This window comes from Alosa sapidissima, chromosome 21, assembly GCF_018492685.1.
Source record: "Alosa sapidissima isolate fAloSap1 chromosome 21, fAloSap1.pri, whole genome shotgun sequence".
NCBI classification, from domain to species: domain Eukaryota; kingdom Metazoa; phylum Chordata; class Actinopteri; order Clupeiformes; family Clupeidae; genus Alosa; species Alosa sapidissima.
Window position 1 is genome coordinate 30,824,873 of NC_055977.1, and position 20,177 is coordinate 30,845,049.

The 20,177-nt window shown below is 40.1% G+C and overlaps 1 protein-coding gene across 4 annotated transcripts in view; it reads left to right on the plus strand.

The window, feature by feature from the left end:
- Positions 1–20,177, plus strand: part of slco2b1 (solute carrier organic anion transporter family, member 2B1) — a 205,535-nt gene that overhangs the window by 40,480 nt on the left and 144,878 nt on the right. For all 4 annotated transcript variants that reach the window (XM_042076135.1, XM_042076136.1, XM_042076137.1 and 1 more), the window contains one exon: positions 10,478–10,576. In XM_042076135.1, the coding sequence (XP_041932069.1) occupies positions 10,478–10,576 (99 nt within the window). The remainder of the gene's footprint in view (positions 1–10,477; positions 10,577–20,177) is intronic.

Sequence of the window (20,177 nt, forward strand, 5' to 3'; positions counted from 1 at the left end):
GTAGTTCGAACTCTCAATCGCAAACAAGGACGCAAAGTTTGGTCGTTTGAACTACTGCCCCTAGGCAGTCGCACTTGTGTATGCGTGTGTCGTTCCTTGGTAGTTCCTGTTGGTGTCCGGAGCGCCTTACCAAAAATCACAACCGCCTAACCAAAAATTGTGAAGTGGATGTTTATCTCGTGACTCAATGATTGATCTATCCTGTAGCTTAATTTTGATTAAGACACTGACTGGCTCATTCTTGCTATTTATGTTAATTCAAGTATTGCCTTGCTTTTAGTATTATAATCTTCCCAGACCCTTACAACAGTAGCCTAGTGATAAATGGTGTAGTGGCTAAAGCAGATGACTTATTATCCCAACGTTGTAGGTTCGATTTTCTTATGATGTGAGATTGTCCTCTTGCTTCTCGTTACCTGCAGGTGAACTAGTGTGACACGTAGATTAAATTGTTTTTGACTGATGTCTTGTACCTATGGTCTCTCGATGTAGAGTAACTATATACATAAATATGTATGGACAAAACCTATTGTTGTGTATCGTAGGCTTAGCCTACTCTTACTCGGAGATGAAAAGAAGAGACAGGATGCGAGTTCCGGCCGAGCGCGTAGTGCACTGACGAGCTGCCGTTAAGCCACGAGACAATTGATAACATTTACGATACCCAGACATTAGTCCAGGCTATATATTTTTTCCAACATGGATATTTAACACAAATAATGGCACATATTGGTCGGCTTCAGTAAAATGTTTTATATAGGCCTACTTGCAATTAATAGGTTTAGGTTTTTGCAGATGATAATGACAATGCCAGCATAATCACTCGGTGTAAATGAGAAAAATGTCAACATAGGCTGTGGCAGAGAATTTCTAGGGGGTGGGGTATTACACGTTGCCACTGTTTCCACCAATGATCTATCGCTGCATCATCAACGTTGTTGGAACTACAGTGTTCGAACGTCGGAGGTAGCGAATTGCGACACAGGCATGTGCGATTCTAGACCTAGAGCTTTGCTGGGGCACAGGCCCCCCAACACCCAATACATAAAAAAAAAAACATTTAAATGTGCGTGCAATATGAAATAAATGGCTTTTACGTCTGGCCCCCATCATGTCGTCATCCATTTCTTGCCTGTCTCTCTCCTCCTTCTGCCTGGTACTGGACTGCCCAGCCTGTGCTCTTTCTCCCCTCTCTTCTCCTTCTTTTTGACCTTCTTCTCCTCCTCCAGCACTCTCTCCCTCCAATGTGCTTGAGGGTGATCAAGCCAAGCATAAGACGCTTGTAGTGACAGGGCCAGGACTGGTGAGGTGCTAAAGGGAGTGAGTGTCATGGTGAAGGTGCAAACAGTAGTCCAATAGTCCTTAGTTATGTCTGCCTGGCAAGGTGCTCAAGAGAGTGAGTGTCATGGTGAAGGTGCAAAAAGTAGTCCAACATTAGTCCAACAGTGCAAGTGTAAGGTCTAGAGACCAGCATAAATAATATAGACAAATAGGAGAGCAAGTGTAATGTAGACAAGGTAAAATAAAAAAAACTTTTTCAGTGCAAGAACAGGTTGAGGTAATAGGGTTATAGCCATTCATTCATTCAGTATTGTATCAGAAGCCTGACCGCAGCCATTGATCATGTGTGCTAGTATAGCATGAAAAACAGTGTAGCAGTAAAACAGTAGTGAAAAAATTAGGCTGTGTACAATAGTAAAACAGTAGTAAGCAGTAGTGGGCAGTCAGTACTCAAAAAACATGGACATGGAGAGGGTGGAGAGGCAGACAGACTAAGCAGAGAAGTCTATCTCTCCTCTTCCCTTTAGTGAGGCATTGAACAGTTCAATGGCCCTAGGAACAAGGACTTCCTCAGCCTTTCAGTTGTGCATGGCAGTGAGCGAAGTCTCCAGCTGATCAAGCTCTTTTGGTTTTTGATAGTGCTGTAGAGCGGATGACATTCATTGTCCAAGATGTTGATCAGTTTGTTTAGGGTCCTTTTGTCAGATATTGAAGTGATGCACTCCAGTTCAGCTCCCACTACAGAGCCAGCCTTCCTTACCAGCCTGTCAAGTCGCCCAGCATCGTTCTTCTTTGTGCTTCCTCCCCAGCATACCACTGCATAGAAAAGGGCGCTGGACAGACTGATAGAAGATCCTGAGGAGCTTGCTGCACACATTGAAGGACCGCAGCCTCCTCAGAAAGTACAGCCTGCTCTGTCCTTTCTTATGGAGTGTTGGCTGACCAGTGCAGTTTATTGTCCAGGTGGAGACCCAGATACTTGTAGGTGCTTTCCACCTCCACATTGACCCCATCAATGGAGACTGGTAGCAGAGCGGGCTTAGACCTTCGGAAATCCACCACCATCTCCTTGGTCTTTGAAGTGTTTAGTTGAAGGTGACTGAGTTTGCACCACTGCACAAAGTCCTCCACCAGGCTCCTGTACTCCTCCTCTTGCTCGTCCCTGATACACCCCACAATTGCAGTATCATCAGAAAACTTCTGCATGTGGCATGACTCGGTGTTCGGGACTCGGAAGTCAGATGTGTACAGGGTGAACAGGACTGGAGAGAGCACAGTTCCCTGTGGCGCTCCGGTGCTGCTGATCACAGTGTCAGAGAGGCAGTTCTTCAGTCTGACGAACTGTGGTCGCTCGGTCAGGTAATCTGTAATCCAGGTTACCAGGTGAGCGTCCACACCCATCTGCAAGAGCTTGTCTCCCAGTCTGAGGGATTGGATGGTGTTAAAAGCACTTGAGAAATCAAAGAACATGATTCTCACAGCACTTTTCCCCTAGGTTAGAATGTGTCCTGTGTAGAAGATAAGTGATGGCATCGTCCACGCCCACTTTCTCCTGGTATGCAAACTGTAAAGGGTCTAGTGCATGGCGTACCTGGGGTCTGAGCATACCTAAGACCAGCCGCTCCATTGTTTTCATCACGTGATGTTAGAGCGACAGGCCTGAAGTCATTAAGCTCGCTGGGGTGTGGTTTCTTGGCTACGATGCTAAGCATTGAAAAACAGATGCTAATTATGTGGGCAACATTCTCTAACAGCGATCAACTTGTCATTTTTTCTGTCAAACAAGTTGTGAATTTGTTGTAACATTAAAACAGGGGACGACTTACTCTGTGCTCAAAGTGATATGACGAGCTCCAACGGACTAAATACTCGGAAGAATCATGCGAACGATTTTCATTGGTTGTTGCGTTCAATCTTACCCAGCTACAGAGGTGCTATTTCCTGATTGGCTATTATGGCCCCTTTCTTTTTTCCTTGTTTTTTTTATTGGCTGGTAAGTGACAGGCTCGAGTCATGACTAAAGCAGGCACGGAGATGCGCTCATGAATGCCATTTCCAGCGAGAGCAGCGCTAGAATTGTGCTGGGGCACTGGAGACTTTTACTAAGGCACGTGCCCCAGTGAATAAGGTCTAGTGACGCCCCTGGACACAGGTACGATGCTTTCTGGAAACAGGTGTAACAATGTCGTTGTTTGGTCACAAGTTGTGTCGTACCATGGTGGTTGAGCAACGTCGTTGCTAACTTTTCTAGAAACAAGCGGTATGCTTTGCATTGGGTAGGTTGACTGTATAAAGCATCGCCACTTTGTTTTAATTTTGTAACTGTAAAATGTTGTTTAAGTTGAAAACTTCGACATATCACCTGTATTATATTACTTTACATGTATGGTTAGGATTTGGGTGCAATTCTAGCAACTTCGAGGAAGTTTATTAATGTTTTCATTACCACCACGAGTTCATTACACACTGAGTCTTACATGACTAGCTGTAAACTCTGCTAGCAACTTTCCATGCAGTGTAGTTTAGTTTAGTGTGCATGGAAAGTGCTATTCAGCTAGCAATTCAGTCTAGCGGGTAATGAATGTACATTAAGGGGCTGTTTATACGAGGACGATTGCGAAGGAAGACGACAAAATATTTTATCATAAGTGCCTTTCGTTTACACGGCGACCCCGCCATCGGGGCTTGAAGACGCAAAAATATGAAGACTCCTTCCAGAGTGTAGTTTTGAAGCCGATCCGGGTTGCGTCTCCGTCTAAATGGCTAAACCAAAGATCCTTGTTTACCTCTCTGGCTAAACTGTCAAATTAGAATGTCTGCGCGTGACGTACCAGGGTTCTATCACACCACCACCCAGCGGTCTGGAATGCATATCCAATCGAATATCACACACTCTTGCGTCTTCATATAAACAAAGATTTCCCCCTGAGAATGCTCGTCTAAACGCGAATAAAAAAATGAAGACGAGACGCCACTTCCGCGTCTTCTCTTTTCATCGTCACCGTATAAACGTAGCCTTAGTTTAGCGTTATGTTTATGCATAACCTCCATATGGTCTACGTCTGCGAATGTTTATGTGAGTCTCTTAGAATATTAACTAGAAAATGCAATTCCAGGGAATTACCATTGCATGTAAATGCAAAAAGCTGCTGTGTATAACATTAAATTACTTACAGTATGATTATTCAGATTACATAGACGTGTCCAGTATTCTTGAAAAACACTTACTTGATTAGATGTTAGCTTAGAGTATATGACAGTCAGTAAAAATAAATTGTTAATTCAATATTGATCAACATTCTTTGTTTTAATACAGCAGAATGATACTCAGAATACACTAATGAACACTTAACAACCAATGTAAGCTTGAAGTAAAAAAAATCACAGTTGTGTGTGTGTATATATAGAACTTGATAATGCCAATCATATTATCCTAAGACAGATCTATTTATCAGTGGTAATTATGAAATGGCAGCAAGAGCTAGAGGATTCAGTTAATTGTAATAAATAGGTCACTTTTGATGGTGATATAGACTGAAGAACAAGATTTAGCCCTTCAGATGATCAGTTTTAGACAGAACTTAGGTTAGAATCTTAATTTTCACACAGCACAGCTCAGGTCTAAAAACAGAGGTCTAACAGCACAGCTAAGTTTCACAGATGTCACAGCACAGGTATGATTCAAATGTATGCATGCTTCATATAGTTGTCGGCATAGTCCTCCTGCAACAATATAATACTCAGTGTAGATCTCAGATCTACGTCTATAGTTCAAAGGTATGTGCAGATATGTTGATATGTTTTTAGGAATTAATGTTAAGTGTTAATGTCAGCGATGTATGGTTGGCAGGATGTGCACACAGACAGGCACACACGTAATGTAATACACGGTCATCACCACACTGGTCTGGTCTGGTCCCTAAAAGACAAAAGCAAACAAGTTAGAGTTATACCAAAAACATGGAATGTGTACAATTGTTCAATACAACTTAGATATTTAAGTGAGGTTGTTAAACCATAAATCTGTAATGGTAGTTAAATATACTAGCCTATAGTATTTCACTGCAAACAAAGCAACATTTTGTGTTTTATTCATTTCTGTTTAAGGATAGTTGATAGCCAAACAGTTTAAAGTAAACAGCTTAGAACACTTTGTAGGCAAAGGGTGTGTTGTTGCTGTTGATAATCATAAACTGAGTCTTAAGGATGGACCATTCTGATATTAAGCATCTTGATAAACAACTACACTATATCTTACAGCTTGCTAGGTCTGTCCACATTTTTTCTACAGATTACAATGTAGGCCTACTTTAGGATGTAGCCTACAGCAACTGGGAAGCTTTAATTTATAGGCCATAATAATGCAGAAATGAGTAGCCTAGGCCAAGTAAACATACTCTGCAGCTATGTTGAAAGCACAAACGTTATACCTCAACTTCTGTAGTGTGTTTTAACAATACTTTGGTCATATAGTCCGTTTCCAAACAGTAAGGTTTTCATCAGGTCCCTTTCCACAGGTTATCAAGAGCCAGATAGTATAACGTTAGTTAAAATGCTACTGGTTAGTGAGCAAATGTAACGTCAGTGCTTAGCTGGGAGCGACATTAGGTTTGAATGTCGTTAGCTAACGTTATCGAAACCTACAGCTTAACCGGTCAATTTAAAGTGACGACTTATTAACGTGGATTAGGTGGGTTTCATAACTTTCCTTACATAATAAATATCAACAGATAGGATAAGTGCTAACGTTAACTATTCCCCTAACGTTAGAACTACCGAGTTTGGCTACTTATGACCTATCATTTCATACATAGCCTATATTATAGAATGCTACATAACATAATGTTTGACGACATAAATGAGTCAAACCAGTCGGACCACTTACTGTACCTTGTCTGTAGTTAGAGAAATGTGCCTCTGGAGGAGAGTTTTACGAGCAAGTAAAGTATCACGGCAGGCCAAAACGTTCAGAAGATTCACAGCTCCAGTGGTGGAAAGATTGATTACAGCGGACCAGCTGTTTATTGCTTTCAGGTGCAGGTCACGTCATAATGCTAAAAGTTGCCGCCAAGGCGGTCAATGTTAACTCAATGGGAATTTATTGCTTTTTTATCATAAATATCTCAAAGTATAAAGTTTACAAATGTAAAAAATACATTGTACAATTGTCCGTTACAAGACCTTTGTAGGAGTGTTTGAATGACATCAAACGGTTCAGTGGTTTTAGTGTTATTAAACGTCAAATTTGGTCGGAAGAAGAATAATAAAAGACGATAATAAGAAGAACAGTGATAATTTGTATTTACATGCAATACAATTAACTGTTGTTCTGTGCACCTGAACATTCCATGTCGCATGCATGTCTCCCTTGCTAGTAGGGCTGACAGTGATGGTATATGAATGATGCATGTAATATAGCCCATTCAACTACTTCTTTTTATTTTGCTTGTGCAGATGCTGTTTTATGTATGCCAGTGCCTGAAGGCATGCTTTGTTTTAACTTTTCCTAAAGGAATAAATGTGATAAGCCAGTTTTTGTCTCAGTCCCTTCACCGTCTGACTAATAGTTATTACTAATATATTAATAAAGCTTAACCAACTTTATTATAAGGGTCCCCCATACTGATAGTTATATATAACTAATATATTAATTAAGCTTAACCAACTTTATTATAAGGGGCCCCACGCTGATAGCTATATACTACTAATATATTAATTAAGCTTAACCAACTTCATTGTAAGGGTCCTATGGGGAGTGGTTCATATTGGGATAGGCAGAAGCACAGTTTAACAACATTTAGTTAAATAATATGTCATTAACTTTTCTATTAACATATAGCTTGTAAATAAACATTTAACATTTAAATGATGCAACTGATAATGTTGAACATGATAACTGTTAATTAGTGCCATAAATACATTTAATTAACTATTAACAAATATTAATACAATATTAGTTAATAGATTTGTTAAAACATTAACATACAGAGTTTATGCAAAAACTAATATTTAATTAATGATGAAAAAACTATTAACTTGTGCCAAATAGATATTTTAGTAACAATTAACAAATATTAACAAAGGGTTAGGTAATTACTAGTTTGCTATTTATTATGGCACCTTATTATGGAGTGTTACCAGCATTGGTAGTAAATAAGTCTATATCTAAAATATGTTTATAAATAATACTTAATAAATTATGTAAGGGATGATGGACGACACGGTGGTCTGTTCACAGAAGTTAATGCACGATCGAGGTTGTAAAACGGCCCCGACGCGAAGCGGAGGGCTGTTTAAACCTCGTAAGTGCATTAACTTCTGTGAACAGACCACCGTGGAGTCCATTATCCCGCTTATTCCACTGTTGCCACTTTTTACTTACAATTTAAACGTTTTAATCGCTAAAACTGTCTTGTTTGTAGAACTAATTTCTTCCGACACATATCAACTAATTTCTCAACTCACAGGACAAACTGCCGTTACTAGTTCTAAATGGATGGTTGCTACGGCCAAAGGCCAGTCGTTAGTTCTATCTCTCCCGTTGTCAAGCGGGCGTATCCCAAGAGTCTGATGAACTTTAGCTTTGAAACATCGCTATTTTACTTAGCCTGCTGTCATCAATCTAGCTAAAAGCCACCTCCGTCATATGCTACAATGTTGCAATGTTCTGAACGTCTGCATTTTACAGCTTGGATGCAACGTGACAGTTCATTTAAACTTCACAACGAGTTCGGCGAATTAATATAGGCCTACAAGTGTGATACGGCCAAAAAAATGGATCTACTTCATAGGTGTGCAGATAACATACGGTTAATGGTCGTTCTAAATTAAGTGGGAAATTCAACCAAGCAGTGGAATAAACAATAATAATTTGTCGATGACGTAATGTTTCCATTATTTAACAGTTGTTACATACATATGCATATGAACTAATGATTAGTTAGGATGTGGATACATGTTTTATAAACCACTTACAAATACTATAATTCATGATTAACTCAGGAGTTACAAGTAGTTAGTTAATGATATGTTGTGAGCTCATCTAAAGTGAGGACTTTCTATGCCTTCCAACACATTTTCAAATATAATATACTGTACTCAACAAAATAAGGTGTTTTGTGTGTGGAGGTCATTCAGCAGCAAAAAATGGAATGTTCTGCATGGGCACGAAAGTAGTAACTAAGTTCAGTTAAGATTTATGTTTGATATTGTACTACAAACTCTGTTAACACTTTGAGTTATATAAATTGCAATATTGCGTTTTTGTTCCCATGCATGGAGTGCCAAAAACGCAATATTGCGTTTTTAGCTTTTTTTTTGTTTTTACAAAGATGGACACTCTAACGGTCCGTGTAACGCTTTGCAGTGCTATGTTCTATTTGCAGAATTCACATGAAAAAATATAAAAATAGGCTTAAAAATCCGTTATCCATTCTTTAGGACGGCACAGTAAATGGGTTATTGTTGCTTATTTTGATTTTCAATTGAGCACAGTTACGGTTTTCTGTTCAGAAGTTAAAAATTGAAATGATGCGTCAATTTTCTAATTTTCCTTTTTTGCCCTTGTGATTGGACTGAACCACGAACACCGGGGGGAGAACACCATCTAGCTGGGCCAGGCTAGATGGTGGAAGGGAGCGCCGCCTGAAGTTGTTTGTGATTTTGACTCATTACTTTAGAGATTAATGACAAACTTTTTGGGAGAAGGCACGTTAAACATAACTTTCAGCCTATGTTGAACATATCTACAGTAGCCTATATTTGAATACCATAGCCATGCCATAGCAAATAATTCCCCAAAGCAGAATGTCATCGACGTCAGTCTTGGCTATACCGGGCTATACAGGCTACCCCGAGCACTGTTTGACATGGTATTTTTGCTTATTTAACGCTTTACGCTAGACTAGGTTTCATTAGGCTAAACGAAGACACAACGGTGAGCCTAATTTATCCGTTTATCCATTTATTAATTTCAACAGCAAATAGCCTACATTGGCCTGTAGGCTACTAGGGCTCACGTAGGCCTACTCATAAGTGTCAGGACGCAGCAATGTCTCCCTCTGCATCTGAAGTTCTGATCTCGAGCTGACATTATCAATCGCTTGGCACCTTGATGCAAGCGGAACTGTGTTTGATAGCCCTCCATCTCTACATCTATTTTTTACAGTCTATGCTCTACATCCGCTGATAAAATGTGATCACCAACACCGCGCGCCAATATCTATCAGGTCACCAACCCCTACGCGTGGTTCAGCCCAACAAAAACAGTAAAAAAAAAAGGGGCCAAAATCCAATATTAACTGAATTTTACTTTTGTTTCCAATCCAGTTTCTGTTTTCTTTATCTTGCGTGACTAATGACACATTTAGAAAATAGCAGCAATTATCTATTTGCTGACCAGTTAAAACAAATTGAAAATTGGATTATTGAACACATTTTTTATTTGGACCCGATGGATGGAACAAATAGAACAAAGCACTGCAAAGCGTTACACGGACCCTCTAACACACCTTATGGGCGATTTTGGGAACACTATGATGAATAGAACTGAAATAGATGACGATCAAAAAGTCATGAAAACGCATATCTGGATATTTGATCTGGACATTTTATCGGCTTTTGATGGTTGCCGCTTTGGGTCAAATCAGGTCAAAACCAGGCCATTTATTTTCGTGGGTTTATCACTAGGTGGCAGTCTCACTAGGTCACTTCCCGGAAACTTTACAGGCAACACTTCATATTTCATAAAAGACGCTATCTCCATTTCTAGAAAAAAAAACAGGGATTTTGATGAAAACTAGCCACTGTTTAGATTGGGATTTCTTAGGAACAGAGGCATGTAGAAATAAATGGTTTGTACCTACTGAGAGCCTAAAGTCTCACCTTTCAAACGAGCCATAGTATGTGTCCATAGCTTTAACATAGAATACGCTGTGGCTCTAAAAAAATCATCAACAATGATCTAGATTGCTGGCACTCTGGGCCAAAGCTTCCGAAAAAAGCGTGGCATTCAAAGTGTTAAATTAAATTCTGTATTATTTATTTAACAGCTGTGTTTAGTATTATTTGAATAGCAGCAGTAACAATCAAAATTCAAAAGGTGTTGCACAGAGCCTTAAGCCTGAACAAGTCCATGTACATATTATAAGAGTTTGGGCATGGATTACATCAATGTTATTTGCTCCCTTGTTTGTAGGCATCCTTTTTGCTGTGACTGTGATTGGCCCCGCTTTCGGGTACATTTTGAGTGCACTCTTGCTACGTTTTAATGTGGATATTGACAAGCTTTCTCAAGGTAAGTCTATGCTATAGAGATAATAGTAATTATATGCATCATTACTGTACTAATGTAAAGTAATGCTATAGTAGTTGATTTCCTATAGTAACATGTGCTAACAACTATTAAAAGCTTTAGAAAACACATGCTGACAGAAGAGAGAAAATGCTCTTTCCAATTCTAAGAGAGCCCTTTCTCTGCAGTGCTTTAATAAAGGAGCGAATATCTGTCTTGGAATTTCATAATTTTAGGAGCAAGGGGCCATTTTCCTTCATTATCACAAAAAACAAATACAATTGTGGCCCAATGGCCACATTCCAAAGCACAAAGGCCATTGAGTAAAATGGGTTGATTTTTTCACCCGACAAATAAATAACTTGGCGCTCTGATAAAAACACAATAGATTTTAAAGTCCATCTAAAGAGTTTTTTACCTTAAAATAATGTTTTCAAAATCATTTAACATAAATGCACATAAACTCTTAATAGGGCGAACAGCACTTCTGCACTCTGACGAGGTCTTATCCCTTGTAAAATAGACTTAGAAGTTGCTGTTTGGGTAGGAACAATGGAAAAGAGCTACTATGCTATATATAGTAGAGTACAAATAGATAGGCTACTTATAGGAATTTGGAGCTCTCTTTCTACAGACTGCTGTTGATGCATTCCCTATATATTGCTAAGCTAAGTGGTTTTCGGATTAGAGCTTAGATCGGGCCCAGAAAATCAAGCCCGAGCCGACCCGAGCCTGTGCACGTTCTGTCCGAGCCCGGCCCGACCCGACACATTACCTGTAATTATGAGCCCGAGCCCGAGCCCGATTTCAACCCGACATTTTTTTTTTAATACATGGTTATATCTGATGTTCTCAAATACAACTCGGAGTTGTTTGAACGATAGAAATCTGTTAAGAATTATCTAATAAATAATGGACGAAGCATGTAACTGCGCTGTTTATTCAGAATGGAATTGATTGCAAAAAGATCTGAATGAAGAAACCTGAACAATGATGAACACAGACAATGAACGAGAAATAACTAGTTTGGATGACCTAGGAGTAGGCCTAGGCTACTATAACATTTAAACAAGGTTTTAGAATAGGCAGAATAATTATTTTAAACGAAATAAACATTTAAAAAAATATTACAAAACGTAGTGCAAAAATGCTGCTTCATGTCCCTCCCTAATAGGCTAATGATCTAAAACATAGCCTACAAAATGAACAAGAAAGAATGAACTTTGGATGGCCTAGCCTTAAATGCCTATAAATTAACAAAGTTTATATAAATAGAATAATTTGAACACAACAAATGGTAGTAGGGGGGCCTATGTGTCTAATTTGGGGGCTTGTGGGATTCACATGTTAATTTTTGGAGAGTGTTATATCTTTGTTCTAGGGGTTCTTAAGAGTAAAAAAAAACATGTCTCCATTGATTCAGAAATTCAGAAAAGGTCAAATTTGGTGTTTTGTCCATAAACCTCACATTGCTGGTATTATAGCATAGGGTTTGATGCCAAAAAGCAAAGATATTCTACAAGGTAGTGTGCAAAAGTGGGCCACATAAACAATACAACATTATAAAACATGTTTAGGCTGATGATTGATCTCTTTAACAAGAAATTGTGCCTAAAATTCTCAAAATTGTCCGCTTAAAAAAATAATACTTCAATATCAATACTATCAATTCATGCCTATTAGTGTGCTTGAGTGTAGGCCTAGCCTGCTCTGTCAGTTCTTGTCTACACCCATTCAGAGCACAAAGTGCAGAGATCTCTGTTAAATCAAGTTTAATAGACTTTTACATAGCACCAGCTGAAGTCTGTAAGGCCTTCCGTAGCCTATGTAAGTGTGAAGAAAAGAAAGGGTAAAGGATCAGATAGACAAACAGACAGGTGTGTGTGTGTGTGTGTGTGTGTGTGTGTGTGTGTGTGTGTGTGTAAGAAAGAGAAAGAGAGACACTACAAGCATGGAAGGATTATGAACTTTCAGGCCCCTGGGCCCAGATGTATTAAGGGCCCCCCACTAATTGTTGCGGGGGACATTTTTAAAAAATTATTTGATGTGATTTCCTGTATTCTGGTGCATTTTGGGGATGGCCAATACTTTAATTCAATCAGATTCATAGCCTATGTGTTGATATGATGTGTTGATATTGAGGCAATGATTCCATGCAATGGCTTGGGCCCCCTGACTCCTTGGGCCTCTGGGCTTGGGCCTGTGGGCTTGGGCCTGGTAGGCCCGTGCAGTAATCCATCCCTGACTACCAGTGACAGTTTGCTGATGATAGAATTAAGAATATCGAATAACCTGAAGCACATAGTGCTCTGTTCTTCATGGTTGGTGATATTAGTGACCTTCTAGCCTTCTACATTTGAGCAAGCACTTTTTCATAGTTCATGGTGGCACAGTCTAGTTAGGTTATATTCTGAGGTGTGTCTTTCTGTTAGTCAGGTGATGGCACACATATTCTAAAAGAAACAGATTTTGGGCTATGTATCCAGTGGCAGATATGTGTGGACTGGTGAATGACCCATCACTAGAGACATATGCCAAATTTCTTGTTTTTTTCCATGAGAGAGTATGGAGATGGGGTTCACAGATCAGCCAACGATTACATTGTTACAGTGCAGTTAATTTACAACAGAACAAAGCAGTTTGGCACAGGAACTGCTACAAATCCACCTGTAACAGTGAGCATCTGCAGCATGCTAAGATTCGCTACTAGAAATCATGTGAAGCAGGCAGGACTCCGTGTCTTCAGAAAAGACGTGGTAGGCCATCTTCTGAACCTGCAGCAACACCTGCAATTGCATCAAGTCCATCTAGAGGGACTTTGTACACTTGTTTAGCAGCAGCTGCTGGCAGCATAGATAAGTGCTTCTTCTGTCAGAAGCAGACAAAAGAGCGTCTTCGTGAGGTGTCCTCTTTCAATGCAGGCAACCAACCAAGAACTATAAGTAATATTTTGAAGTCAATGACTTTTAACAGGTAGCGTTGTAGTAATGTAGTAGTGTAAAAATGCTAGGATGGGGAAAATGTGTTCATATTTTTTGTGTGTGTGAGCAGCTGCATTTTGAATAAGCTGTAAGCTCTTTAGACAGGTATTATTACAGCCAGCATAATAGCATTGCAATAGCATTGCAATAGTCTATCCTTGACATGGCAAAACATTAATTTCTCGGCATCTGGTAAGGATAAGGACTTCCCTATCTTTGAAATGTTCCTTAAATGGTAAAATTAAGTTTTGGTGATCTGTTTTATGTAATTACTTAGTGCTAGGTCCTGGTCAATTATAACTCCCAGGTTTTTAACACTTGTGGATGAGGTCAGATGGAAGATCACTATATGTAGCCTGTGGTGTGGATAGGATATCCCTCATCTTTTTAGAACCTAAAACCATGACTTCTGTTTTATCTGAGTTCAAAAGCAGGAAATTATTCGTCATCCATGTCTTTATATCTCTTATACATGTGTCAAGTTTGGCTAAGGGGGTTAATTCATCAGGTTTTATGGAGAGGTATAGTTATGTATCATCTGCTAAACAACAGGGGCCCCAGTACTGAGCCTTGAGGCACTCCGTATTTTTTACCATAATCTGGGTAGATGGTTTATTATGGACCTGTACAAATTGTTGACGGTTAGGAAGGTACTGTATGATCTAAACCAAGCGAGTGCTGAGTCTTTGATGCCTATCAAATTTTCAAGCCTAAGTAGTATGTCATGGTCTATGGTGTCAAAGGCAGCGCTGAGGTCCAGGAGGACCAGTATCGATACAGGCCAGGTTTTTTGAGGGAGGGCTTTATAACAGATGTCTTAAACGACTGTGGTACATGCCCTGATAGAATTATTTATAATCTAGAGCAAAACATTATCCAGGAAGGGGAGACCAGTCTTAAGAAGGTGAGTACAAATAGGGATTAGTAGACTAGTTGTAGATTTTGATGAGGAAATTGTGGAGGTGAGATCTAATATGTTGTGTATATGTAAATGAATTAAATGTTGTTTGAGGTCTCATCTGTGATTCTGTGATTTTGCCATCTTTCAGCAATGGCGTAGGTATGTGTATTTGGTGAAACTGATTGGTTATTGATCTTATCTCTAATTGTTTGACATACAATTATAATACTGACATATAATCATACTGTTGAAAATAAGAAAATAACTGTTTTGTGAACTTTATTCAACATAGCCAGTGATTTAGGTGAAATTTATGGTGTTAATTATAGTAAAATATACAATTACAAAAAAATGGGGTTAAAACAGGTAAAAAAAATGGAGACATCATTTTTCTCCATGTTCAATGACCTCTAAAAACAGTCCAACCACTCTCCAAAATTAACATTTCAATCCCACAGAAACCACATAGGCCCCCTGACTATGGGCGTAATTTGATATTTTACAAACGCTAGTGCAACGAGCGTGTCACGAGGGATCAAGGGGATAGGCTAATTATGCAGGGTGGGCTACAATAATAACACTCCAATACCCCCCAAAAAATGAACATACAAAATTAACAAACTAATGTTGGATTAGAAATAAAAACGTCTTATTAAACTGGGCAGGTTCAAACAGTCCAGGTTGAAGGGCCCGTCAGTTTTGATGGTAGCCTCCTGCCTGAGCTGAGCCCTGTAGATGATTTGGGAGGGATTGATTAAAGCAAGGCTATATGCTGCCTGCTATAGATAAATATAACCATTATATAAAGAAATAGCATACTTACATGGTTCTACATGTTGTCATGCAAGAACAAGATTGCGTCCACAGTTGCTGGTTTCAGAGCGGTCCGTCTCTGCTCTATCGTTCGGCCAGCTGCGCTGAACACCCACTCGCTGCTGCTGCTTGCTGGAATGCAGAGGACGGATCTTGCCAGCCTGGCTAGTTTTGGGTACACCAATCCATTGACTTTCCACCATTTCAGTAGCTCCCTGTAGTCATCCATGGCATGCCTCTGTGAAATGCACATAGCCACTTCATTATCATCTGGTTCATGATCATCCTCTTGGTTCTCCCACTCTGCAAAGTCTGTGTCTCTCCTGGGCCTTGCTGCTGGTGGTTCAAAGCCAGTATTGCTCAATGCACTGTCAGCCGCTGCAGCATCTTCCTCCACAGACAAGAGTAGGGTGCGAATGTGGGCATGTACTTCGGATATTTCTACAGGGGACATCATCCTCAGTTTGTTGAACTTGGACCAATATTCTCGATGCGCGCAATCTCACTGCGGGTCTCCAGCTTCTCCTGTAGCTCTGGGTATATGTCTAGCACTGACTTGAGTGTGAGAGAAACTGTGCTAAATTGTGTCTCCCCCATCTGTAGCACCGTCTTGGATAATTGCGTAACCAGGCCAGATTGTTTTAAATATCTGACTAGTCCTTTGGCAGCCGATATAGTCTCACCTATGTCAGGCGCGTTGTCGGCAAGTGCGTCTGTTTGTAGACCATGGCGAAGAGCCGTATTTATTAGATGATCCAGACAGGAAAGCCTTCTGTACGGCTCCAGGGCTTTGACAATGTTACTACCCTGATCAGTCACCCACACTATTCGGCTGAGGGAGCAAGGGTCTAGGCCAAATTTATTCACCAGCAGGCGCAGTCTCGTGCCTGATGTTCTTCCCCGTTTTCGCTTCCTCAACGGGAAACATTGCGGTTGTTAGAGTTTTGGATAATCGCGGGAGATATAATGGCACGTTATAGCCATATAGCTTAGCTTTCGGTAGTCGTCCGTCCACATATCTGTGCTCATCCCTGTGTCTCCGATCTTAAGAACATCTTTGAGAGTCTGTGTCAGAACTTCCCTCTTCTCATCAGCCATTTCAAGGCAATGCTTGGAAACGGTGCTGTGGTGAGGCAGGACGGACTGGGCCGACACACGACCATATGTAGCACCAACATTAATTCATTCTTGAGCTATAGCCTGGAAGCCCTGGCCACTTACAACGTAAAATGGCCTTATGTCCCTGCAGCAAAACTCCTCACATTTCTCTGTGAGTGCTTGCCTCGCCTTCATGGGTATACTTTGTATAGTAACAAAAGTCAAGTCAAGTTTATTTATATAGCACATTTCATACACAGAGGTCATTCAATGTGCGTTACATAAACAAAACCAAACAATAATAACAAATAAAAGCATAGAAGGGCAATATAGTCAAAGAATAGTTAAAAGGTAAAGATCATAATAAAAAGAAAACATAAAACACAAGGTAAAATCATTTAAAAATAAAGAATAATTAGTAAGCAAAAACAAAGGCAAAAGTAGTAAAAAAAGTAATAACAGACAAAGTAGAATAATTATCAAGGCAGATTCAGAATTTGTAACTCGGCACAGTTAGCAGAAAGCATCTGAGAACAGTTTGGTCTTAAGTCTAGATTTAAAACTGGCTACAGTTGGGGCCTTTTTAATGTCATCCGAAAGTTGGTTCCACAGCTGAGCCGCATAGCAGCTAAAAGCTTTTTTTTCTTTTAGTTTAGTTCTAACTGTAGGTTTTACTAGCAGGTTTTTCACCTGGGACCTGAGAGGACGAGAAGGTGTGTACTGCTGAAGCATGTCTGACAAGTATTTAGGTCCTGCTCCATTTACTGATTTATAAACAAGCAATAGTGCTTTAAAGTCAATTCTTTGACTTACTGGAAGCCAGTGCAAGGACTTAAGAATTGGAGTAATGTGGTCAGTTCTTTTAGTTTTTGTTAGAATCCTAGCTGCTGCATTTTGTATCACCTGAAGCTGTTTAATAGTCTTTTTAGGAAGGCCTGTGAACAGTCCATTGCAGTAATCAACCCTGCTGGAGATAAATGCATGAATGAGTTTTTCATGTTTTGACATCAGCCCTCTGAGTTTGGCAATATTTTTGAGGTGGTAAAAAGCTGATTTAGTTATCGCTTTCATGTGGCTGTTGAAATTTAGATCACTGTCAATTAATACACCAAGATTTTTAACAGTATCCTTTGCCTTCAACCCTTTTGTGTCAAGGAGAGTGGCAACCCTAAGTCTTTCCTCATTTTTACCAAATATAATTACTTCAGTTTTTTCTTTGTTCAGCTGAAGAAAAGTTTGAGACATCCAGGTGTTGATTTGTTCTATACACCGACACATAGATTCAAGAGGACCATAGTCATTTGGTGATAGAGCTAAGTAAATTTGTGTGTCATCTGCATAGCTATGATATGAAATCAAATTATTATGACCGCCGCGCAGCGAAGCGGCGGTCATATAGGTTTAGTCAGATTTTTTTTCTTTTTTTCTTTTTCGCATGCCCAAATTTCCGTCAATGATTCCCGGGACACTGAAAGACCGGGGTACACGAAACTTGGTGGGCATGTACCCCCACATGGATAGCATGGAACCGTCATTCTTCGTTTTGATCTGTAGCCCCCCCCCCCCCCGCTGGACTGGACCCCCCGAAAGGAGGGTAGGGCAGACACAGTTCTCTGTGAATATCTTGAGAACTGTAGGGACTAGGATGACCAATTTTTTCCGTATGTTTGCCTCCAGGGGTCATGTTAACCCATTCCATGTGCACACATGTGCATAAACAGATACACACGCACACACATACATTTACAGTAATCATACGTATGACACATACTCACACAGTAGACATATGTACGCATGCATGCACATGCACAAACACACATACGCAGGCAAACACACAAGCACGCACATACACACACACACACACCCACACACATAAACATAAATTTGTACACGCACACATGCACACAATTCAATAATTTTTCCCGTCATCTACTCCCTGAATTTTTGGTCATTGATACCCGGGACACCGAACCACCGGGGTACATGAAATTTGGTGGGTATGTAGCCCCACTAGACTTTTACGGAAACATTTCATTTCCACCACCAATCCCCCCCCCCCCCCCCGTGCTGGGCCCCCTGAACCTCAAAAAAAAAAACAGTTTTTCCTAAATAACTACCTGAACCGTGGCACTGAGGATGAAGAATCTTTTATGGTATGTTGGTCTCAAGGGCCCACATCAACCTGGCTCATAATCACTCATTTGTGATTTGCACCCCCACCCCCTGGGAAAAAATGAAAATGCAATATTATTCTGCTTTAATCGCCCCTATCTACAGTTAAGATGTTCAGAACTGCACAACATTTTATGTGTATGATTGACCTGGCATTCTCTGGGGGTATGCCAAGTTTCGTAGAATTTCATCCATGGGGGGGTCTAAAAGAATTAGGTTATGTGTACATTTAGTGACTGTACACTCATTGGCCTGTAAATGGCGGTGCACACATATACACATGCACACACACAGGCACCCACATACTATCGGTATTAGAATGGCCGATACATAATTACAAATTCAGTAGGATTAAAAGAAAGCCAAAATAAATATTCATCATCATCATCATGGCTGCATTTTCAGTATTGGCGAGAAGTAGTAGTTTGTCCACTAGATGGCGCATCGTTGCAGTGAGACGTAATTTAGTTGGAAGTTAAAAGTGGGTTGGAAAAAACAATGGACGCTTCCTACAAGGACTGTAATTTACCGAAGCGAACATCTAATAAGGATAGGACGATGTTCACATGAAGTGTAATTCCCATTTCTTCTTGAAGCCGAAATAAATCTGAGGATGTTTATCGGACATGCTTGGTTTTTACTGCAGGTACGTTAATCTTGTAATATCAATAAGGACCTAGGTAATGTTACCGTTAGCGTTGGTTGAGTGATGGAGGCATTTGATTGATTGCATTTGTAGAAAACTATAAATGCGGTTATACCAAGCAAATGTATAGCAGCACTGTTTGTATCTTTCGACTGTCATTTATTGCACGTGCTACAAAATCATTCTGTGCAGTGGAAGATTTACCAACGTTACACCGGTCTGATACAGTTTTGCCTATACATGCGTGAGACTGAGACGCCTGTTTATTTTGTTTTATGTGCGTGCAGGGTGTGAGAGGGGAATCGATGTGCTTTGATTCCAGCTTGGAAGTTGTAGTCTGTGAAATTAAAAAGCACGTGTGTGTGAAGTATCCAAACAATGACACCTAAATTTCATTATGGCTGCTTTAGCAAAACACCTTAAGCTACTGTGTAGTGGGTCCCATTTAGAAGTGGCTACTTCATTCGCGCTTTCCTTGACTCATGGAGCTGCGTGAATGTTATTACAACTTTTCGCCACGATATGACAGTTTAAGTCCGCTTGATACTGTAAGGCGTAAGCCATTGGTTTCCAAAGGAGATTTTATTTGTGTCGCCAGCATAGCCTATTGACAATTTATGTTGTAAATAGGCCTACCTTATAATCCTACCTGTAGCTTAGGGAAGCTAACAGCTTTCTATTAGGATCTAGTTTGTTAGTTACCGTTTTGTCATAACTCCCTGATGCATTTTTGCATTTAGAATAGCCAGAGCGTGTATATCTCAATCGGAAAATTAAACAATATCGGGTGCCTATGGACTAGGCTGGGTGAACCCAGCCTGATCTGCCCGCTATTTATTTTTTGATTTCTTAAAAGATTGAGCTTGGTCTGATGAAAGCCAGACTAGCCATGGACCTCAGTTAAACAATGCAAGGGAACATGAATCAGCCTATATTTGCACTAACAATAACGGACAAAAGCTCTTCAACTTTGGCCCGTTAAAATGTGTATGA